This window comes from Cebidichthys violaceus, unplaced genomic scaffold (genome assembly GCF_023349555.1).
Source record: "Cebidichthys violaceus isolate CVI_PGR_0920_01 unplaced genomic scaffold, fCebVio1.0.p SCAF_3, whole genome shotgun sequence".
Lineage (NCBI taxonomy): Eukaryota > Metazoa > Chordata > Actinopteri > Perciformes > Stichaeidae > Cebidichthys > Cebidichthys violaceus.
The window spans coordinates 1,379,309-1,403,102 of NW_027176483.1; the positions used below are offsets into that span (position 1 = coordinate 1,379,309).

General features: G+C 42.0%; 2 protein-coding genes across 2 annotated transcripts in view; one reads left to right on the top strand and one right to left on the bottom strand.

The window, feature by feature from the left end:
- Positions 1-23,794, top strand: part of LOC137881915 (voltage-dependent calcium channel subunit alpha-2/delta-4-like) — a 61,159-nt gene that overhangs the window by 6,571 nt on the left and 30,794 nt on the right. Inside the window, exons 5-26 of the mRNA XM_068724110.1 lie at positions 189-351; positions 423-554; positions 2,109-2,169; positions 4,073-4,223; positions 5,683-5,757; positions 6,480-6,569; positions 6,655-6,768; positions 7,428-7,506; positions 7,817-7,950; positions 8,978-9,055; positions 10,003-10,083; positions 10,178-10,252; positions 10,340-10,426; positions 10,919-10,990; positions 11,960-12,021; positions 14,154-14,221; positions 14,570-14,615; positions 14,857-14,954; positions 15,478-15,568; positions 15,919-16,011; positions 16,284-16,405; positions 16,487-16,555. Of these exons, the coding sequence (XP_068580211.1) occupies positions 189-351; positions 423-554; positions 2,109-2,169; positions 4,073-4,223; positions 5,683-5,757; positions 6,480-6,569; positions 6,655-6,768; positions 7,428-7,506; positions 7,817-7,950; positions 8,978-9,055; positions 10,003-10,083; positions 10,178-10,252; positions 10,340-10,426; positions 10,919-10,990; positions 11,960-12,021; positions 14,154-14,221; positions 14,570-14,615; positions 14,857-14,954; positions 15,478-15,568; positions 15,919-16,011; positions 16,284-16,405; positions 16,487-16,555 (2,041 nt within the window). The remainder of the gene's footprint in view (positions 1-188; positions 352-422; positions 555-2,108; positions 2,170-4,072; positions 4,224-5,682; positions 5,758-6,479; positions 6,570-6,654; positions 6,769-7,427; positions 7,507-7,816; positions 7,951-8,977; positions 9,056-10,002; positions 10,084-10,177; positions 10,253-10,339; positions 10,427-10,918; positions 10,991-11,959; positions 12,022-14,153; positions 14,222-14,569; positions 14,616-14,856; positions 14,955-15,477; positions 15,569-15,918; positions 16,012-16,283; positions 16,406-16,486; positions 16,556-23,794) is intronic.
- On the bottom strand, positions 17,249-19,547 carry LOC137881621 (leucine-rich repeat and transmembrane domain-containing protein 2-like). The gene is made up of 3 exons (XM_068723634.1): positions 19,502-19,547; positions 18,732-19,415; positions 17,249-18,438 (listed from the first exon to the last, which is right to left on the bottom strand). The coding sequence occupies exons 1-3, from the start codon at positions 19,545-19,547 to the stop codon at positions 17,963-17,965; spliced, it is 1,206 nt and encodes a 401-aa protein (XP_068579735.1). The 3' UTR covers positions 17,249-17,962.

Below are 23,794 nucleotides of genomic sequence, written 5' to 3' on the forward strand. Positions count from 1 at the left end.
CAAAAGGGCCTTTTTTTGCATATATATATATATATCGTATACAAGATATATACAACGTTGAATATATATTATATTCAACATCGTATTTATTTAGTATCATGAAGAGACACCTTGTGTCAAAGTCTGCAGGATATTTAAGGTGTCTAGCATCTTATTCTGAAAGGGTTCTTCTTCCTGTGTCCCGTCAGTTCGATTACTACAACTCCATGCTGATCAACTCGGCGGACGAGGACGGGAACAGCGTGGAGCTGGGCGGAGACTTCCCTCTGGAGGAGAACGAGCACTTCAACAACCTGCTGGTGAACACGCTGCTCAGCGACATCCAGATCCCCACCAACGTCTACAACAAAGGTCAGAGGTCGTCGCGTTAGAGCCACAGCTCCTGTGAGGTTTAGCTTCTGACGACCGTCCTCTGTGTGCAGACCCCAACATCCTCAACGCCATCTACAACTCTGAGGCGTTAAACGACGTCTTCATCAGCAACTTCCAGAAGGATCCGACGCTCACCTGGCAGTTCTTCGGCAGCTCCACGGGCTTCTTCAGGATCTACCCCGGTTAGTCTGAGCTTTAGTCTGAGCTTTAGTTTGAGCATCAGTCTGAGCTTCAGTCTGAGCTTTAGTCTGAGCTTCATTTTGAGCTTCATTTTGACCTTTAGTCTCAGCTTTAGTCTCACCTTTAGTCTGAGTTTTGAGTTTGAGCTTCAGTCTGAGCTTCATTTTGACCTTTAGTCTCAGCTTTAGTCTGAGCTTCTGTTTGAGCTTTAGTTTAAACTTGTTTGAGCTTCTGTCTGAGCTTCAGTCTGAGCTTCTGTTTGAGCTTCAGTTTGAGCTTTAGTCTGAGCTTCAGTTTGAGCTTTAGTCTGAGCTTTAGTCTGAGCTTCTGTTTGAGCTTCAGTTTTACCTTCAGTTTGAGCTTTAGTCTGAGCTTTAGTCTGAGCATCAGTTTGAGCTTCATTTTGACCTTTAGTCTCAGCTTTAGTCTGACCTTTAGTCTGAGTTTCAGTTTGAGCTTCAGTCTGAGTTTCAGTTTGAGCTTCAGTCTGAGCTTCAGTTTGAGCTTTAGTTTAAACTTGTTTGAGCTTTAGTCTCAGCTTCTGTCTGAGCTTCTGTCTGAGCTTCTGTCTGAACTTTAGTCTCAGCTTTAGTCTGAGCTTCAGTTTCAGCTTTATCTCCAACAGAGGAGCTGGAGTTTTGGTGGTAAATGTAAAAGTATTTTTCTCCTCATCACCTGAAAACAACGAGTACATGATTATACATGATTAAGATAATTAAGATGTGATTTTTAACAGTATATTTCTTATTAATATCTGTTGAAAGTTTCAGTTTGATAAATGTTGTATCTCTGTGTGTCTCCAGGTAAACTGTAGGTATTAATATCATCAGTACTAGATAAATAGATGTATAATATATATATAAATGTACTGACTCTGTGTCTCTCAGGTATTAATATCATCAGTACTAGATAAATAGATGTATAATATATATATATAAATGTACTGACTCTGTGTCTCTCAGGTATTAATATCATCAGTACTAGATAAATAGATGTATAATATATATATATATAAATGTACTGACTCTGTGTCTCTCAGGTATTAATATCATCAGTACTAGATAAATAGATGTATAATATATATAGATGTACTGACTCTGTGTCTCTCAGGTATTAATGTCATCAGTACTAGATAAATAGATGTATAATATATATATATAAATGTACTGACTCTGTGTCTCTCAGGTATTAATATCATCAGTACTAGATAAATAGATGTATAATATATATATTAATGTACTGACTCTGTGTCTCTCAGGTATTAATATCATCAGTACTAGATAAATAGATGTATAATATATATATATAAATGTACTGACTCTGTGTCTCTCAGGTATTAATGTCATCAGTACTAGATAAATAGATATATAATATATATATATAAATGTACTGACTCTGTGTCTCTCAGGTATTAATATCATCAGTACTAGATAAATAGATGTATAATATATATATTAATGTACTGACTCTGTGTCTCTCAGGTATTAATATCATCAGTACTAGATAAATAGATGTATAATATATATATATAAATGTACTGACTCTGTGTCTCTCAGGTATTAAATGGACTCCAGACTCAAACGGTGTGGCAGCTTTCGACTGCAGGAACAGAAACTGGTGAGTTCAACAGCTTCTAGCTGCTGCTAATTAGCTAATGTTAGCATGCTAACATTAGCATGCTAATACGCATTCTGAACATGGTTGACAATATATACCCGCTAATCGTTTGCATTGTGAGCGTGTTAGCATGTTAGCCTTCAGTAAGGCTACACAATATGAGGAAAATGTGCAATAATGCTGTTAGATATTTGATACTCAATATTACTTTGATAAATGAACAGATATTAAATGTCCAATGTGCAGCCTCACAGAGCTGCTAGCGTGACTGCAGACTTTGTTGTAGTTGGACCAACAAATAAACATAAAGATCAAACTTGACTTAAACGTTACTTTGTCTCTGAGAGGAAACTTTCACTATTTAAACCGTATTTTCTCTGCTGGATTAAATGAAGCTGAGCTCAGACGTGGTTTTGTTAAAGGAACACATTGAACTCTCTTTGTTTGTTTGAAATGTATTCAATACTTCTCTGGTCTGTGAACACGGAGACAGATGGGATGCTAAGTTTAGTCCGTTATTAAAGGTGTGAACTCGCCGGCAGCCTGGAAACAGGAACATAAAGTCCAGAAACAAAGTAGCTGGAGGCAGCGAGACGATGAAGGTTTGACATTTCACTGCGTTATAACGTTTGTTCCTCTTTAAAAACACAGAGTTTGACATTCTCTGCTTCTTCATAGTAGCATCTTAAAACAGACACTAATAATACATGAGAAAAAGAAAAGTGTCTAAAGTCTAGTACTCTTATCAATACTCTTATCGGTTCTTTTTGATTGTATTGTGAGAAAAAATAGACAATTAATTAAGAAAAGAATCAACATTTCTTTATTTATTAGTCCTGTTAGTCCTGTGAGGACTTTTAGTCCTGTTAGTCCTGTGAGGACTGTTAGTCCTGTTAGTCCTGTGAGGACTGTTAGTCCTGTTAGTACTGTTAGTCCTGTTAGTCACTAGAGAGAATGCAGCTTTAACACATGAAGCTTTGACTTCACTCTTCAGAACCGGAGGTTCCCGCCTGCTCCAGACCGTATCAGTATTGAGGTAGCAGAACGTTTCCTTCTGGGACGCTGTGCCGTACAGTCTGCCCGTTATTTGACCGTCTATTTACCGTATAAGAACAGACATGAACGCGATGCTGGCTGTGAGCCGGTGTTTTGATCCTCTGAAAAAGACGATAAGCTGCTCCTCAGCCGAGTCCCACGCGGCCCACATGGCACCATATGCGAGCGCTCATGCATTTTCTAAATAATACCAGAGAGCCGCATATGTCCTGGAACGCCTCGTCACGCCGCATTAATGCAGCTGAGCCGGAAAAAACAGATGAAAGCTGCTGCGACTCAGAGCGACGTGTTTTCACTTGTTTCTATCGATAACGTGGAGTAAACAGAGATCTGATCGGTTTACAGACAAACTGAAGGATTAGTCAGCAGCTGGAGCTCAACTGTTCCTCATGAGATCATAGAAAATAATAATAATAACAATATATAGAAGAGCTGTAAACGTCCATAAAAGCTCCTGTTTGTGAGAAACATTTTCATTTTAAAGGATTTGAGTTTAAACAATGAGATTAAACTTCATAATATTTGATATGAACTCTTCATGATGGTTTGTTTTTGTCAGTGTATTTAGTTAATAACAATATTAATAAATACATATATATATATATATATATAAATACAGTATATATATGAACCAGTACTAATGCTTCATTCACATGGAATCAGACACACCGACGTCCACAGCTAAAATATTTTATATATTTTAATGTCTTCTGCGAAGGGATTTAGAAATTTAGAGAATTGTTTAATTTCACAATGTCATTTTAAGAGAAAGGAATTCCATAGGAAGAAAGAGATTCAGTTAGAGATAAAAGTGTAATAGTGATGAATGTTGTCGTGCTGCGTTCAGGTACATCCAGGCAGCCACGTCTCCCAAAGACATCATCATCATGGTGGACATCAGCGGCAGCATGAAGGGGCTGAAGATGACCATCGCCAAACACACCATCAACACCATACTGGACACACTGGGAGAGAACGACTTCGTCAACGTCATCGCTGTGAGAGACACACACACACACACACACACACACACACACACAGAGACACACACAGAGACACACACATATACACACAGATATACACACACACACACACACACACACACACACACACACCACACACAGACAGAGACACACACACACACACACACACGCACAGAGACACACACACACACACACACGCACAGAGACACACACACACACACACACACGCACAGAGACACACACACACACACACACACACACGCACAGAGACACACACACACACACACACAAACACACACAGAGACACACACACACACACACACACACACACACACACACACACACACACACACACACAGAGACACACACACAGAGACACACACACACACACACACACACACACACACACAGAGACACACACAAACACACACAGAGACACACACACACACACACACACACTCACACAGAGACACACACACACACACACACACACACACACACACACCACACGCACAGTAACATTACATCAGTGGTAGAAGAAGTGAAAGTACTAATACTACTGTCTCCTCCTCTATGTCTCCTCCTCTCTGTCTCCTCCTCTCTGTCTCCTCCTCTCTGTCTCCTCCTCTTCGTCTCTTCCGCTTGTGTCTCCTCCTCTATGTCTCCTCCTCTTCGTCTCCTCCTCTCTGTCTCCTCCTCTTCGTCTCTTCCGCTTGTGTCTCCTCCTCTCTGTCTCCTCCTCTCTGTCTCCTCCTCTCTGTCTCCTCCGCTTCGTCTCCTCCTCTCTGTCTCCTCCTCTTCGTCTCCTCCTCTCTGTCTCCTCCTCTTCGTCTCTTCCGCTTGTGTCTCCTCCTCTCTGTCTCCTCCTCTTCGTCTCCTCCTCTCTGTCTCCTCCTCTTCGTCTCTTCCGCTTGTGTCTCCTCCTCTCTGTCTCCTCCGCTTCATCTCCTCCTCTCTGTCTCCTCCTCTTTGTCTCCTCCTCTTTGTCTCCTCCTCTTCGTCTCCTCCTCTCTGTCTCCTCCTCTTCGTCTCCTCCTCTTTGTTTCCTCCTCTTGGTCTCCTCCTCTCTGTCTCCTCCTCTTCGTCTCCTCTCTGTCTCCTCCTCTTCGTCTCTTCCGCTTGTGTCTCCTCCTCTCTGTCTCCTCCGCTTCGTCTCCTCCTCTCTGTCTCCTCCTCTTCGTCTCCTCCTCTCTGTCTCCTCCTCTTCGTCTCCTCCTCTTCGTCTCTTCCGCTTGTGTCTCCTCCTCTCTGTCTCCTCCTCTTCGTTTCCTCCTCTTCGTCTCTTCCGCTTGTGTCTCCTCCTCTCTGTCTCCTCCTCTTCGTCTCCTCCTCTCTGTCTCCTCCTCTTCGTCTCTTCCGCTTGTGTCTCCTCCTCTCTGTCTCCTCCGCTTCATCTCCTTCTCTCTGTCTCCTCCTCTTTGTCTCCTCCTCTCTGTCTCCTCCTCTTCGTCTCCTCTCTGTCTCCTCCTCTCAGTACACTGACTATGTCCGGTATGTGGAGCCGTGCTTTAAAGGAACTCTGGTTCAGGCCGACTTAGACAACAGAGAGGTGAGACCATCATCTGCTACACACACACACACACACACACACAGACACACAAAACACGTAATAATACAATACAACATCTTATTCTGAAAGGTAACTAAGAACCAAAGCTGGTGAACAAATGCAGTGAGATATAAACTACTGGAAGTAGAGAAGTCTGAACTTCATGAAGACATTTTCAGAACTTTTGTGAAGCACAAGATGAATTCCATTCACCTCCATGTGTGTCAATGTGTGTGTCCATGTGTGTGTCCATGTGTGTGTCAATGTGTGTGTCCATGTGTGTGTCCATGTGTGTGTCCATGTGTGTGTCCATGTGTGTGTCAATGTGTGTGTCAATGTGTGTGTGTGTATGTGTGTCAATGTGTGTGTCCATGTGTGTGTCCATGTGTGTGTCAATGTGTGTGTCCATGTGTGTGTCCATGTGTGTGTCCATGTGTGTGTCCATGTGTGTGTGTGTATGTGTGTCAATGTGTGTGTCCATGTGTGTGTCCATGTGTGTGTCCATGTGTGTGTCAATGTGTGTGTCCATGTGTGTGTCCATGTGTGTGTGTGTATGTGTGTCCATGTGTGTGTCCATGTGTGTGTGTGTATGTGTGTCAATGTGTGTGTCCATGTGTGTGTCCATGTGTGTGTCAATGTGTGTGTCCATGTGTGTGTCCATGTGTGTGTCCATGTGTGTGTCCATGTGTGTGTCCATGTGTGTGTCCATGTGTGTGTGTCAGCACTTCAAGCAGCTGGTGGACGAGCTGCACGTTAAAGGAGAAGCCAAGATCAAGAACGCCATGAAGGAGTCCTTCAAGATCCTCAACGAGGTCTGTAGCATTAGCATTAGCGTTAGCGTTAGCATTAGAAAGAAGCTACATGACTACATGATAGTGTGTGTGTGTGTGTGTTCAGGCGAGGGCGAGCGGTCGGGGCAGCATGTGTAACCAGGCCATCATGCTGATCACAGACGGAGCCATGGAGGACTTTGAGTCCGTCTTTGAGGAGTTCAACTGGCCCGAGCGCAGGGTGAGGACCCCCCCCCCCACACACACACACACACACACACACACACACTGTGGCTGAAGCCTTACCGTATGTCATCCTGAAGCACAGTTGCATTCGAGGCCTTTATCATTAGGCTTCTGCTCATGACTCATAACTCATAAGTCATATTCAGTCTGTTCTATCAACATGAAGTCCAGACAGAAGCTTCCTTCACATTAGAACCAACAGTCTCACCCTGACCTGTAAACGTCATTCATGCGTTCATCTCCTCTGTAGCTCATCAGTCTTCTCTCAACAGACGACGTCACATCACCCCCCCGATCCTGGCTCCTCCCCGTTATTTAACATTCATACTGATCACTTTTAAAGGGTTTAAATCACTCCTTAAGACCGACAGACTGGCTTTTATGTAATGTCTTCTTTTTACTGCGTTTTATTTTTTATTATTTTAATTTTAATTTTAATTTTAATTTTATTTATTGTATTTTATTTATTTTATTTATTAGTTTGTTCTTATATCGATTGTTTTTATTGGTTCATCTATTGTTCTGTTTTATGAGGTTTAACTTTTATCGGTATTTGGTCATATTTAATTTAATATATATTATTTAATATATATGAAATAATATATATTAAATAATATATATATATATATTATTTTCATGTTTGTCTTTGTTCAGGTGAGAGTCTTCACCTACCTGATCGGCAGAGAGATGACCTTCGCACAGAACACCAAGTGGATCGCCTGCAACAACAAAGGTGTGTGTGTGTGTGTGTGTGTTATGAACTGTCCGTCTGTGTGTGTGTGTGTGTGTGTGTGTTGTAAACTGCCCGTCTCTCTGTGTGTGTGTGTGTGTGTGTGTGTGTGTGTGTGTGTGTGTGTGTGTGTGTGTTATGAACTGTCCGTCTGTGTGTGTGTGTGTGTGTGTGTGTGTGTGTGTGTGTGTGTGTGTGTGTGTGTGTGTGTATGTGTCTGTTATAAACTGCCCGTCTCTCTGTGTGTGTGTGTGTGTGTGTGTGTGTGTGTGTGTGTGTGTGTGTGTGTGTGTGTGTGTGTGTGTTTTCTCAGGTTTCTACACACACATCTCCACCCTGGCTGACGTGCAGGAGAACGTGATGGAGTATCTGCACGTGCTCAGTCGGCCGATGGTCATCAACCACGACCACGACATCATCTGGACGGAGGCCTACATGGACTCTGTGGTGAGCCGGAGCCGGCCAATCAGAGAGCTCGAAAAGGAGCAGTTTGGTTTCCAACATCTCGTATCAGATATGAAGTTCTCATTTTGGGGCTGAACTTCAGTCATCATCATCATCGTCATCACTTCACCTTCATCTGTCTGTCTGCTTCCTCCCTGTGGTTTTTTTTCCCATGATCCTCTGGGCCTCTCCATCCCATCGCTCCGGCAGCTTCCCAGCACCAAGGAGGTAAAGAGGAAGAAGAAGAAGAAGAAGAAGTTGTAGTTTTAGATGAGCAGGATTTAACGAGTAGAAAAAAGATGGTTCTCAACCTGCTCGGCTCCAGACTCCACAGTAGAAACCTGTCAATCAGCGTGTAGCCCCGCCCCTAAATCATCCCCTCTTTATGGTGTGTTTGACTCTAAATGTTCCATAATGTACTAAATGAACATCATGCTGTATTGAAGAAGACTGTAAACTAGAGATTGAGACCATAAACTCATGTTTACAATGTTTACTGAGGGAATAAATCAAGAGAGAAGTAGAGTCATTTTAGACTAGACTTCTATACAACCAGAGGAGTTGCCCCCTGGTGGACACTAGAGAGAATGCAGCTTTAACACATGAAGCTTTGAAGAATATTCTCACATATAAAAACTTGAACACAGTTTACAAACATCAGTTTAGTTTCTTTACGTACAAAAGTAGAAACCATCTGAAGGTTTTATTGTCTTTATATTCACTTTACAGGAAGAACACTTTTACATTGTGATGATAAAATCACACTTTTTACACATAAATATTTCATAAAGTACACATAAACACATATGAACGACTGCCTTTAAGTTACTTTAGCGACCCTGCTGGAGGTCCTGGCCCTCATGTTGAGAACCGCTGCTCTAGGCTGTAGTGATTGTAGTACTTTGTACACAGTATAGTCCTACGTCGCCCCCTGGAGTCCATGTTCAGAGCTGCACTGTAGTGTCACAACAAGCATCATGTGTGAGATGGATCATGAGGATGACTCCCTCTGTCTGTCTGTCTGTCTCAGCTCTTCAACACCAAAGCTCAGAGTCTGCTGCTCATGACCTCGGTGGCCATGCCGGTCTTCAGCAAGAAGAAGGAAACGGTCAGCGTCATAATGTCCACTATAATTAATATGAATCACTTATGTATAATGAGTCACAACATAGTGAAGGTGTCGTTTGTTTTTAAAAGGAGAGCAGATAGTTCTGAGATTTTAATTTAACGTTCTATTTCAACAAATATTAGATTTTAATTTAATTTAACGTTTTATTTCAACAAATATTAGATTTTAATTTAATTTAACGTTTTATTTCAACAAATATTAGATTTTAATTTAACGTTCTATTTCAACAAATATTAGATTTTAATTTAACGTTCTATTTCAACAAATATTAGATTTTAATTTAATGTTTTATTTCAACAAATATTAGATTTTAATTTAATGTTTTATTTCAACAAATATTAGATTTTAATTTAATGTTTTATTTCAACAAATATTAGATTTTAATTTAATGTTTTATTTTTGACGTTCTGTGTGAACCATGTGCTCTCACATACTGATTCACCTGTTTATGTTTTATGGTAAATGTACAAGATAAAAACTATTTTTGTCTTCACTTATTTTGAATGAGACGATCACAGTTTATGATTTATTGTTAACTTTATAGCCTTTTAGGGGGAATTCATATTTTTAATTTTTAATTATTTATTTTATTATTCCTTTTTTATTCAAATTTAAATTTTGTATTTAAATTTTGTATTTTTTATTTTGTATCTTTTTTAAATTACTTTTTATTATTATTTAAATTTAGTATTTAAATTTTAATTTTAATTTTTTATTTCATATCTTTTTTTTATTATTATTTTTTTATTTATTTTTTTAATTTTGTATCTTTTTTAAAATTATTTGTTTATTACTTTGTAACTTAAAAAGAAATATTATTTGGCTCTTAATTCATGGCATCTATTCATGATTAATTCATCAGATATCTATAACTCTGGTTAATAAAGTACTAATACTATAATAGAATCATTATACCTGTTCCCCAGCTGTCCCACGGGATCCTGCTGGGTGTGGTTGGCACCGACATCCCTCTGATGGAGGTGATGAAGCTGGCGCCCAGATACATGGTGAGCTCAGCGCGGACGTGTACAAAACAGGAAGTGAGTTGTTCTTTTCACAATAAAAGCCTTCCATGCGTCTCCTCTTCCTCTTCTTCCACAGCTGGGAGCTCACGGCTACGCCTTCCTCATCACCAACAACGGCTACATCCTGGCTCACCCGGACCTCCGACCGCTGGTGAGTGAACATACACACACACACACACACACACACACACTCACACACTCACACACTCACAGTAACGCGGTGTCTTCTGTCCGACAGTATAAAGATGGAAAGAAACTGAAGCCGAAGCCAAACTACAACAGTGTGGATCTGGCTGAGGTGGAGTGGGAGGACACAGAGGAGGAGGTAAGTGGTCTTAACTGTACTCCAGCTCTCCTTTGATGTGACTGTTTCTGATACATGAACAAGAACTCCAGGCCAGAAACAAAGGAAATATAGACAAGTTTAACATGTAATCACAGTTAAAACATGTGTTTCATGCACTGCTCAGGTTACTCTATTTCTATTCCATAACTCGTCTTCTTTCACACTCGAGGAAATACAACATTTCTACTAAATTAACCAAAAGTTACCATTACATAATGCCTCATTTGCATATTTAAACAGAACATTTCAGAAAACGTTAGTTTTTACCTCATTCACCTGTAGTGTCCCCTTGATATGATGATAAACCACTAAAATATGTAATGAGTGATGAAGCCAAAATAGAGCTGAAGCGTAAATAAACTCTTTGATAGTTTGATAGTATTTCTGTTAAATAAAGTACGTTTGAGATCTCGACCCGGAGTCGGAGGAAGGACCTGGTCTGTCTTCTTATTTCAACCTGTTGTCCTCCAGCTCAGGACCTCGATGGTGAGAGGAGAGACCGGATACATCCAGCAGAGCATCAGAGCCTCCGTGGACAAAGGGGTGAGGAACCAATCACACCATCACACTATCAAACGCACACACACACACACACACACACACACACACACACACACACACAGTAGAACCAATAGAAACAGAGCTTTGTGTAAAGAGAGGAAGAGTGAACACACAGGTCACTGAGTTTAAAGAGTGAAATATGTAGTCAGAATGTCAGCATTCAGACTAAAGTGTGATTCATCCTAAAAAAACATTTAGAAAATAGTGTTGCATCATCTAAGAAACTGGAAAAGTAAGAAGTGAACAAAATAATCATTTTACAAATTGTATTAACTTAATTAACTAATATTAATTAAGTTAAAAATAAGCTTTTGAGACATTTTAAAAAGTTTTTCTCACAACAAAGTGGTGAACATTAATTAATGGTTTACTGTCATTAGAGCAGTAGAAGAAGAAGTACTTAGATGTTTTACTTTGGTGAAAGTAGCAATATATTAGTGAAAACATAGTAAAAGTCCTAAATCTCAAAAGTATCAACAATAAAATGTACTTAAAGTCCAAAAAGTAAAAGTACTCACTATTATATAATATTATATTGTGTACAAAAATCAGAATCTGCAGATTAACTAAAGCCGTCAGTGTAAAGTAGTATACAATGTGTAGTACAAGTACCTCTTGAGTAAATGTACTTAGTGGTGTACAAGTACTGTATAAAGTAGACGTTATGTATATGATGGGATCAGGACATTCGTGTAGTTTCCCTCCAGCTCAGCAGGCGTTAGTGATGCTTCATCAATGTTGCTGCTTTAACTGAAGTAGTAGAAGAAGAAGAAGAAGAAGAAGACCACTTCCTGGTTGGTGGGAACAATTAGATGAACATAAACACAGTTCATCTGAAGGAGCTAACAGAGGCTAACGTTAGCATCCTGACTTCACCATGAATATTAATGAGATATATATATATAATTTATGTTCTTACATTAATCACATTGTTTCATTCTCCTCCATTAGAAACGGCCTCTGTTCCTCGTCAATGACTACTTCTTCACCAACATCGACGAGACTCCTTTCAGGTAACATCTGCCTCAGAGGGGAGGAAGGTCTGTTGGTTAGTTAAAGGACTAGGTTAGTTAACGGACTAGGTTAATTAATGAACTAGGTTAATTAACAGATTAAGTTAGTTAAAGGACTAGGGTAGTTAAAGGACTAAGTTAGTTAAAGGACTAGGGTAGTTAAAGGACTAGGTTAATTAAAGGACTAAGTTAGTTAAAGGACTAAGTTAATTAAAGGACTACGTTAGTTAAATGACTAAGTTAGTTAAAGGACTAAGTTAGTTAAAGGACTACATTAGTTAAAGGACTAAGTTAATTAAAGGACTAAGTTAGTTAAAGGACTACGTTAGTTAAAGGACTAAGTTAGTTAAAGGACTAAGTTAATTAAAGGACTAAGTTAGTTAAAGGACTAAGTTAATTAAAGGACTAAGTTAGTTAAAGGACTACGTTAGTTAAAGGACTAAGTTAGTTAAAGGACTACATTAGTTAAAGGACTAAGTTAATTAAAGGACTAAGTTAGTTAAAGGACTACGTTAGTTAAAGGACTAAGTTAGTTAAAGGACTACATTAGTTAAAGGACTAAGTTAATTAAAGGACTACGTTAGTTAAAGGACTAAGTTAGTTAAAGGACTACATTAGTTAAAGGACTAAGTTAGTTAAAGGACTACGTTAGTTAAAGGACTAAGTTAGTTAAAGGACTAAGTTAATTAAAGGACTAAGTTAGTTAAAGGACTAAGTTAGTTAAAGGACTAAGTTAATTAAAGGACTAAGTTAGTTAAAGGACTACGTTAGTTAAAGGACTAAGTTAGTTAAAGGACTACATTAGTTAAAGGACTAAGTTAATTAAAGGACTAAGTTAGTTAAAGGACTACGTTAGTTAAAGGACTAAGTTAGTTAAAGGACTACATTAGTTAAAGGACTAAGTTAGTTAAAGGACTACGTTAGTTAAAGGACTAAGTTAGTTAAAGGACTAAGTTAATTAAAGGACTAAGTTAGTTAAAGGACTACGTTAGTTAAAGGACTAAGTTAATTAAAGGACTAAGTTAGTTAAAGGACTACGTTAGTTAAAGACTAAGTTAGTTAAAGGACTAAGTTAATTAAAGGACTAAGTTAGTTAAAGGACTACGTTAGTTAAAGGACTAAGTTAGTTAAAGGACTAGGTTAGTTAAAGGACTACGTTAGTTAAAGGACTAAGTTAATTAAAGGACTAAGTTAGTTAAAGGACTAGGTTAGTTAGAGTTAGTTATGTTGGGATCTCAACCTGTGGTACCTGTAAGGCCGGCTTCTGGTTGTTAAAGAATGTATTGAACATGATAAATAATAGACTGGGCTGTAAACATGTTCTGTGATAAATGTATCAGTCTAAGTGAACTCTTTATTCAGAATGTTTCCTCTCTGTCAGACGGACCGTTATGAGAGGAACTGAAGCTGTTATCTCCGCTCTCTACAAACACACCAGACTCCATTCATAACAACACTGATTTAAATGAACTCAGTCTGTGTTTCTGTGTGACTGAGCTGCTTTTAAAAGGATTCGTTTTCTCACATCAACTGTCAGTTTAACTGTGTTTCACTCAGTGCATATCCTAGTCTGTAAACAAAATAAAGATCCTTTTAAAGAATGTTTGTGTTTACATAAAAGTGAGGTTTTATTAGCATAAATATCATCCTCATGAATCCGGACATTAAACTGTTTTTCTTCTCACTGTAGATACATTCATGTATCTGTGTGATGTTGACCACTAGAGGGCAGCACGTCACACCTGATTTTATTAAACGTCTCTTCTTCATCTCTTCTCCATCTCTTCTCTTCTTCTCCATCTCTTCTTCTCCGTCTCTTCTTCTCCATCTCTTCTTCTCCGTCTCTTCTTCTCCGTCTCTTCTTCTCCATCTCTTCTCTTCTTCTCCATCTCTTCTTCTCCATCTCTTCTCTTCTTCTCCGTCTCTTCTTCTTCTCCATCTCTTCTCTTCTTCTCCATCTCTTCTCCGTCTCTTCTTCTCCATCTCTTCTTCTCCATCTCTTCTCCATCTCTTCTTCTCCATCTCTTCTTTGTCTCTTCTTCTTCTCCATCTCTTCTCTTCTTCTCCATCTCTTCTCCGTCTCTTCTTCTCCATCTCTTCTCCGTCTCTTCTTCTTCTCCGTGTCTCTGCAGCTTCGGCATGGTGCTGACTAAAGGTCACGGACGCCTCATGTTTATTGGAAACGTGTCTGTGGAGGAAGGTAGGAGTTCCCACAATGCATTGCTGCACAGACCTTTTTAGATCTAGGTTTGATACCACCTCTTAGTCAAAGGAGAGTCATACTAAAGAATACATGAGTAACAATAAGACAATGTATGTGGGAATCTGTATATAATTATTTGTATATTTTAAGAACTATATATTGATTATATTTAAGTTACTCTATTATTTTCTGTATATATATATTTAAAGAATATATTTATTTTATAACCTGTCATGTATTTATTTGTTATTGTTCTGTTGTTGCCATGACTCCATATTTAACGTTTCCTTCTTAAAGTGAATCTGTTTTCATGTGATTTTCACTCATTTGTTTCTTCTTCTGCAGGTTTACATGATCTCACCTCCCCCGACCTCAGCATCGCCACCGAGTGGTACGTCTGAGCCGCACACTTCACTTCACTTCACTTCACTTAATGAGTTTACGTGTGCTGAAGAACGAGTCAAATACGCCAATAAAGGACAAACTATATTGTTTACTTGTTCCGTAAATATTACACGCTGAGTGTGGAAGCAATAGAGTAAAAGAGGAGAAGAAATACATCATGTATTTAAATCAGCTGACGTCATGCTAGCTGTGCAGGTCCTGGTTTACTGAAACCTCTTCTCCTTCAGGACGTACTGTGAGACCGACATCGACCCGAGCCACCGGAAGTACTCTCAGCTTCAGGCCGCCATCCGCTACCTGCTGGGCAAGGAGCCCGACCTGGAGTGTATGTTTCTACGCTGAACTAACAAAGCGTATCCCATCATGCATTTCTTTACGCTCCATTTATATTCATACTATGTTTTCATTAGTGTTTAATAACCTGCAACTGAGAGTCCTTCATATCTACACAGTGAGCGGGAGGCGGAGTCCGCCATGTTTCTACAGTAGCCCAGAACGGACAAAACCAAACAGTGGCTCTAGAGAGAGACTTTTACTTTGAAGGCAGGCAGCTGCAGTTAAAGCTGCATTCTCTCTAGTGTCCACCAGGGGGCGACTCCTCTGGTTGTATAGAAGTCTAGTCTAAAATGACTCTACTTCTCTCTTGATTTATTCCCTCAGTAAACATTGTAAACATGAGTTTATGGTCTCAATCTCTAGTTTACAGTCTTCTTCAATACAGCATGATGTTCATTTAGTACATTATGGAACATTTAGAGTCAAACAGACCATAAAGAGGGGATGATTTAGGGGCGGGGCTACACGCTGATTGATGAGCGTTTGTTTGACCGGACCGGTCCGTTCTTTAGGCGATGAGGTGTTGCTGCAGCAGACGCTGTTTGACGCCGTGGTGACGGCTCCAATGGAGGCCTACTGGAACGCCCTGATGCTCAACGACAGGTGAGACCTCGTACATGTCACACCTGACGCCTTAAAGGGCCAGCTCCCCCGAAAATACACGCCTGATGAAATAACACGTTGCTGCAGCAAACAGCTTCACTAAAGGGGCTCAGAATGTCATGTTGTTTACAGAATTTGTTTAAAATGTTTTAATGAAATATCACAATTTGAAGCTTTGTTTCGGTTGCGTTTCTCTGATGGAAGCGTCCGTCACAGGTGATGTGTTTGAGGACCGTTGGAAAGATCAAAATCTGAAGATCATGACAGTTTTCAGCTTCTAGTTGTGATGAACGGTGTCGTTTTGGAGATTGTTTGAAGTAAACCTTCTTTTCCGTCCCGTGTGTGTTCAGGGTGGAGCCGGGCGTGGAGACGGCCTTCCTCGGGACTCGAGCCGGCCTCATGAGGATCATGAGGTACGCTGGAGTGGAGACCAGAGTGGCCAAGTAAGACCTGAACCTTCAGTTCAACTCACATTCTGAGCTGATCAACACTTACACATATACATATGTATGGGTCGTATATATACACGTATATATATGTATATATACATTATGTTATGCGTGACACAATAATAATAATATAAATAAATAAAGTCCTGTGAAACAAAAACAGATCATAACTCTACAATCCAGGGATTCAAAACTACAAGTTTCCAGTGCTGGCTAAATGAATTCTTATAGATTTTCAAAATAAAACGTCTCCTTCCACTCGACAGAAGGTTCCTGACGACGGCCGACAAAGACAACCTGTTCACCGTGGACCACTTCCCTCTGTGGTACCGCCTGGCCGTGGAGAACACTCCGGGCAGCTTCTACTACTACTCCGTCAACGACAAAGGTCCGTCCCTTCACTCTAAAACAAATACGTTATTAGGATTATGGATATGTCTGTGAACAGCCGACGACGTTCTCTCCACAGGAGTGAAGTACGTGATCGCCACGACAGCAGTGACGGTGTCCTCCGAGGGGAGGACGGCGATGGCCGGAGGTGAGTCACATGAATGTTTAAAATGTTACTGTGGTATTTATCTGTGGGACGTCTTTCTGTGTGAATAATAATAGTAGTAATAATAATAGTAATAATAATAATAGTTCCAGGCCATGTCATCCCACCTGGTTTTCCTACTTTTCTACTTTGGACAGTTTGACTTTGACTTTGTGTCAAAGTCAAACTGCTCCACAAGTTTGCTCTACTCCACAAACATGGAGTAGAATCTACTCCATGTTTGTGTTTTGAACATTTTGTTGAACTGTGAATCTGCAGAAACCTGAGTTCAGGTTAAACAGTGAGAATCTGTGTTTGACAAGAATCAATCAAGTTTAAATCTCGTTAACTTACATCCTTTAATTAGATCAGCGGTTTACAAGGAAACCGGGACTAAAAGTAGAACGTTTTGACTTCACATTGAGATCTATTGTTGTGGTCTAGGAGGTGTAACCAGCTTACATATTGTATGTTTTGATGCCTGTCGGCAGAACCTCTTTCTTTTATTGAACAGTTGAAGAAGCCACAGATTCAGGAGTCAATAGTTCTCATAAAAAAATTAGACAATTCAGATACTTCATTCATCCTAAACGGTGCTGACACAGCGATGTTTCTGTGACGGCTCTGAATAAAAGGAAGAAATCCAGTTTAGATAAATATAGTTTATTATCTTCAGCATCATTAACAGTCCTTGAGTTGAATTTGAGACAATATTTCATGTGCTTATCACAGAGAATACAGACGAAATGAATAAAAACACACAGAAGGTACAGTATATACGGGCTGACGGCCTCACACACCGGGAATAAACTGTTTGTGCTGCAGCTCAAAGCTCGTCCTCTAGGGGGCAGTACAGCTCTAAGGGTGGTTTGGATGCGGTTCACCTCAGTGATGAAGCTTAAAAAAGCAGCATTTCCCTGACAGCAGCAGGACTCTAACAGGCTTTAAAGTGGTATTCAGAGGGACTTGAACGGGGCTACAGAACTACTTCCCAACGTGTCACAGAGATAACATAAAATACACAGAACCGATCGAGAAAACAAGAGGACGTGTGCAGCAAACAACGGGAGAACGTGTCACCGTTCACAGATTCACATGTGCACGTTTGAGCTTGTCGGGCTCGGATATGACGACGGACACCTCGAAACAAAGAAAGGTGCTTTCATATTCCTAAAGGAAGAAACGACAAACACAGACGATGGGAAGTGGAGGTAGCCCAACTGGCTGAGGGATGCAGCGCGGGGAATAGGAATTCACAGAGCATCCATACATTAAAAGAAGTGCCGCAGCATTCCAGTTCCTTTTTTTAGATTTAGTCCGGTCCGTCGGCCCAGAGGGGTTTTCAGCTCGACCACGGAGCCGCGGGGTTTCTTTCTCCAGACGTGAGCCGAGGCTCTAAAGCAGCGAAGATCAGAAGCTGCTGATCCGATAGCCGTGCACCACGCCCTCTTTGGGCGGCGACTCCTCCGGCGACGTCGGCGACGACATCTGCCCGTCCTCCAGGTCCGTGTCGGCTCCGGACTCGGCCATCAGAGGCTGGCCGCGCGTCTTCATCTCCCTCTGGTAGCGCGCCATCAGCGAGGCGTACACGCAGCCGTAGGTCGCCGCCACCACCATCATGACGCACACGGTGCCGCAAATCACGCCGGCGACTATTTGCGTGCCGTGCGCTCGCCGCACGCTGACGGGCCGGTAGCGCTGGCGGACGCAGTCGTCGTTGCTGCTGATGCGGCCCGGCGGGCAGGGAGGCCGGGGGCCGTAACCCGGCGCGCCCTCTTTGGTCGGACTCTGCAGGCAGTAGTTGAACATCTCTGCCGGCACGCTGCGGATGTCCCTGCCCTTCAGATCCCCCGGGAGACTGCACCGCATCGCGTCCACCTGCCCATCTGTAACAAAAAAAAAACCAGACCGGAGAGAGGAGGAGGGAGGGAGGGAGGGAGAAAAGATGGAGAGGAGGAAGAAAGAAAACAGGGAGGGGGATTGAGAGAGGTCGTTTTATTCTTAGATGTCTTTGCTCGGCACGCATCCGTCCTGCAGAGCGGAGATTAATTGCTTCGATAAGACAGCTTTTTGAATTACGGGCTCAAAATACAAAAAGGGATTCGCTCCGGTGCGGCAGTAAAGACGACCGCCGAACTTATCAACTTCAGAGTATTTGAGATTATGGAGAGGCCCTCACCCCTGTAAATCAACCACTCCATCCAGTGCTTGAAGTCTCTCAGCTTGCAGTCGCACTCCCAGGGGTTTCCCGCCAGCTGGAGCTCCTGGAGCCCCACCAGGGGCTCGAAGGTGACTCTGTCCAGGGCCGCCAGCCGGTTGCTGGCCACGGACAACCAGGCGAGTCTCTGAAGCCCATCCAGCAGGCCTTTGGGCAGCCACGGGAGGCCGTTAAAGGACAAGTCGAGGCCTCGTAGTCGCCACAGACCCCTGAAAACGTCCTTGCTCAGGCCGACGCTCCCTTGAATTCCAGTCGAGCCCCGGAGCGCCGCTGTGCTGTTGTTGGGGTCGGAAGTCACCGGGCGCACGCCGAGGTAGTTAGCGGAGAGATTGAGCCAGCGCAGGCCGCCCAGGCTGGAGAAAGCTCCGGCCTGCAGGGCGGAGAAGTGGTTCTGGGACAGATCCAGGAGCTCCAAGCTGCTGACGTTGGACAGCTCATTGGTGCCCAGGGAGGAGAGGTTGTTCTGGGACAGGCGGAGGATCAGAGAGTCCTGGTCCAGCAGGGCCAGGATGGGCGTCAGAGACGGGAGGCCGGCGGCGGAGCAGTCGGTGGTGTTGCCGTAGCAGGTGCAGACACCGGGACAGCCGTGGACCGAGCCCAGCAGTCCCAGTAGAGCCAACACCAGACTGGACAGGCCTGCACACACTGGAGGAACAAACACAACCGGTTTGTGTCACAACAACACTGCAACACCAAGAATTGAAGGACACTCCTAGTCTACCCGGACTCACCCAGACTCTCCTGGTGACTTCGCCCATGCTGGTCCAGGTTCTTCATGTCTGTCCCATTGACTCGACTGTGGCTTCAGGCTCTCATCCAGATGTCTTCGCTCTCACACCAACGTCCAGCTGTGGAGAACGTCCTGCAGAAAGAAAGAAGAGGAGATGTTTTAACTCTTTTCTTTCAATAATTTACAACATAGAAACACAAACGTCTTCTCGATGCTGTTATACGTTTATTTTACTACCATCGTACTAAAATCGTACTACCAGGCTGACTGAAGATCCTTCTGCTTCTCTTTGTGGACTTCACTTGTCCTGCATTGCTCTTAGTACGGTTCACAAGTGACCATATATGGTATGGACATACACATCTCTGGTAGAGACCTGTCAATCACTGTGTAGCCCCGCCCCTAAATCATCCCCTGCTTTATGGTCTGTGTGACTCTAAATGGAGCATAATGTACTAAATGAACATCATGCTGTATTGAAGAAGACTGTAAACTAGAGATTGAGACCATAAACTCATGTTTACAATGTTTACTGAGGGAATAAATCAAGAGAGAAGTAGAGTCATTTTAGACTAGACTTCTATACAACCAGAGGAGTCGCCCCCTGGTGGACACTAGAGAGAATGCAGCTTTAACTCGTGAAGCTTTGGATTCACTTTTTCAAATCGGAACGCTTTGTTACGGCAAACAAATTCATCCAAAGTCACTTTCTAAGTTCAGGCTTTGTATTTTTTTTTACTTTTTATTTGAAAACACTTTAATTTCATGTTCATCAAAGACTTGAAGACTCCCATCATCTTCCATCGTCTGTGAGAAACGAGCAAAATGAACAGGACGGCTGAAACCACTTTACCATAAAGGATAATCCTCCATGAGCCTCGTGCAGATTCACTCTGCTCTCTTTACTTTCATTCATCTCGTCAGTGGCAAATAAAAGATTTACTCGTTCACACGCTTTCCATCTGCTCCCCGGGGGGATTCAAACCGACGCTTCTCTTTCTCACCAGCCTGTTTCTCAAACCTCTCAGCCAACCACCAAGAGTGCAACTCGATACGCCAGATTAAAGCGGAGCACTTTTCGTTTGTCGCTGATTTAAAATAAAAACAGCTTAGCTACAGTATATTGGCATCACAGGCCGGCTTGTCCTCAATCCCCGTCATTCTTTGCCTTTCTATCTCAGAGAGAGAACACACAAGCTTCATGGTGGAGGGAAATAATCCTCTGTGTTTCCACCAACACCGAGTCGACGCCAACTTCCTTCTTCTTAACGCCCACTCAGTGCAGATTCAGTACAGCGTCAGCATTGTTTCCCCCTCATACCTTCAAGTAAAATGTTGATGATTCGCGCGTTTTTGTAATTCCCTCGTCTTCATCTCTCTGAGCGGTTTCGGGGGCCACTGAAGATGTGCGATGAAGCTGCAGAGGTAAAAAGGAAAAAGTGCCGTCGCTCCGTTGTCCGTCTGCTACAAAAGAGCCGGAGAAAAACGCCGCCTCAAGGTCCTTCTTTTGTTGCGGGTCCCTCTTTTGTTAAGTCGGCACAAAGACGCCAGTCACTCGGCGCAAAAGTGGGGAAAAGGTGCCTTCAGGCCACTGACTGACATTACTGAGACCGGGAGGAATCACAATGCAGGTTATAATGGGAGATAATGGGAGGACATGTTTGACGTCGCTTCACATCATCAGGAGACCAAGAACTCCAAGTGCAAAGTCAGAGCCTCAGTTTTCAGAAGATAATCACGAGCAAATCCTCTACAAGGAGATAATGCTCTGTATGTACTGATGCTCAGGCTTTATGAGGACTTTTCTCAGCAGACAAGAAACAACATTGGTTGTAGTGGTTTAACGGAACATTGTTGATCCCTGATCCGTACTGATCCCCCTCACGGTTCAGCACGCACGTGAATCTCGGATTAATAATACAGTTTAATGTTAACCATCAGTGTAAATAAAGTTCTCCTGACGATGGTTCTCCTCCAGTACTCAGTAGAACATGTGTTTCTAGTCTCTGATCTCTGATCATGTTTCATTGTTAACAACTAATCAAGAGGAGAGCTAGTAACGTTAGCAGCACTGCTAATGGCTAACCAACGGAGATTCACTTCAGTTACATTATGATGCCTTCAGGCTCTGCTCAGTGAACATGAGTACTGGCTGAAGGTACATCATAACGTTAATTAACGTCTTTTATTTCCTTATCATCTGAAATAAAACCCCTAATTATTACACTTTGACTTTGTTATAGTAAATAAACACTAATTTAATTTAGTGTGTTTTTTCTTCGTAAAAACAAGAATCATGATCAGAGATCTAAAAGTTCTATTTGCTCCTTTTTTTCTTTTGTGCCGATCCGACCCGAGAGTTTAACGATCCGTTGCTCCACTAGTTGTTTGTTTTGTTTCCTCACATGAAGCAACCAACGAGGAGGCAGCGAGACTTTGTTATGCAACCAGTAACCCCCTAATGGAGGAGGCCGGGTGGATGAGTGTTTAATGGATCAGAACAACACATTGCATCAATCTCAGAGCAACGGACGTCGTTGACGAACACAAGCCTGAACGCTCTTCTCAGTTTGACCTGTATGGTTTTGGCGTAAAATATTAATGCGTCCTTTTTTTAAAGTCTGCCTCCTGACAGGAAGTTGTTGAGACTCGAGCGTCTCCTCCTGTAACACCGATCTCTGCGTAGATCTGCAGAAACGTTTTTTCTTTTGCAGAAATATAATTCTCACGTTGCATTGGTTTAGTGATCTGTAGGTCACAAGACGTGGAGATGAAATCTGGGCTAAATTTGAAGTTCAGAAGAGACGTTTTTGAGAATTTCAGTGTGTTTTTTAGTGTGACGACTGAACACAAAGTTCACGTTTAGAAGCAGTAGAAGTCAATGGAAAGCAGAAGTCGTCGCATCAGCGAGTTTCACATTTTTTTTGGACTTAAACACAGAGTTTTGTAATTGTCTATAAACATAAACAAAAGGAACAAAGAGGCTACGAACGTGTGCAATTACTGCGAAAAGCTGCGTCATAAAACGTTCATACGAGTTCAACATCTGGGTCGTTTCAGAACTTTTGTTCTTCTTAAAGGGACAGCAGTGAAGTTTAGTTGTTTGAGGTACTTCTACATACTCAGAGTATTACTACAAGTAGATGGAGTAATGTTCTGCTGTGGACGTATTTTAGACTCCTAAAAGAATCATATTTAGAAAGATTCTTTACCTTTCTGTCAGACAGACCTTTATGACGAGGAACTGAAGCTGTTGTCTATCTGTCGATCTCTACAAACACACCAGACTCCATTCATAAGAACACAGGAGTACTTCATACGCCCTCACTTCACTTCCTATGAGGACGTGTTGGCTGTGAGAGAAAATGAAAGTAATACAATCTGCAGGCGTAGTAAGTCAGAAGGGTTGTTGTTGTTCTACTGCAGAGGCCTGAAAGAGGATGATCAGATCCTAGAGCGTCCTCTGGAGAAGATCACCTCTCACCCCTCTGCTGTCTGATGGTTGCAACAACAGATGGACGTTGAATCATGAAGGATTTACGGCAAAATACGTGCTTTTATCTTGTTTAAATCCTGCAGACGGAGCCGAACGATACAAAAGTTTGAGTCTAGATACTTTAACAACATTGACAAACGCAGAGGTACCGAAACAAAAGCCGAGGTCGGCGTGTCATCTCCTGTTTTATCAAGAGCTGGAAGTTGCTCCCGGCTGCTTCCTCTTCCTCGTTCTTCGGTCTCATTGGTCTCTGCACTACTTGGCGTGACTGGAGTCCTTTTCTCTTTGAAGGGACTCCTCAGACGTCACGGAGGCTGATGGATGTTGGTGGAGGAATAGTCACATTCGGCTAAACTCAAACTTTACTCAGCAGGTTCATCTGGAGAATCCCAAGTATCATACAGCATTTCTTTAATTTTAGGACACGGGTGATGCTTTTTGATTTGCCTCTATGCAGTCCGGAGAATATTTGATAGTACTTCTTAGTTTTTAATACTCGTACTTTCATAAGTATCCATCTATTTAGGGAAAGATACCTTGTTTTTTTACTGGTTCTCTTTGTGGATTTGATGTCGCCTCCCATGCCCTAAATGTTTATTCCAACCACGATTTATCTACTAAAGGTATAAAAAACACAAGACTGAGGCTTCTATGTAACAGTTCTGCTCATATTACATAAACGTCTCTTCGGATCCACTCAGAGAAAGGCATTGTGGGTAACGTAGGAGCTGATGCAAACACCTTAAGTTTGTGATATTTACGGAGTTGGACAATTTGTCAAAAAGCACCATCAACCAG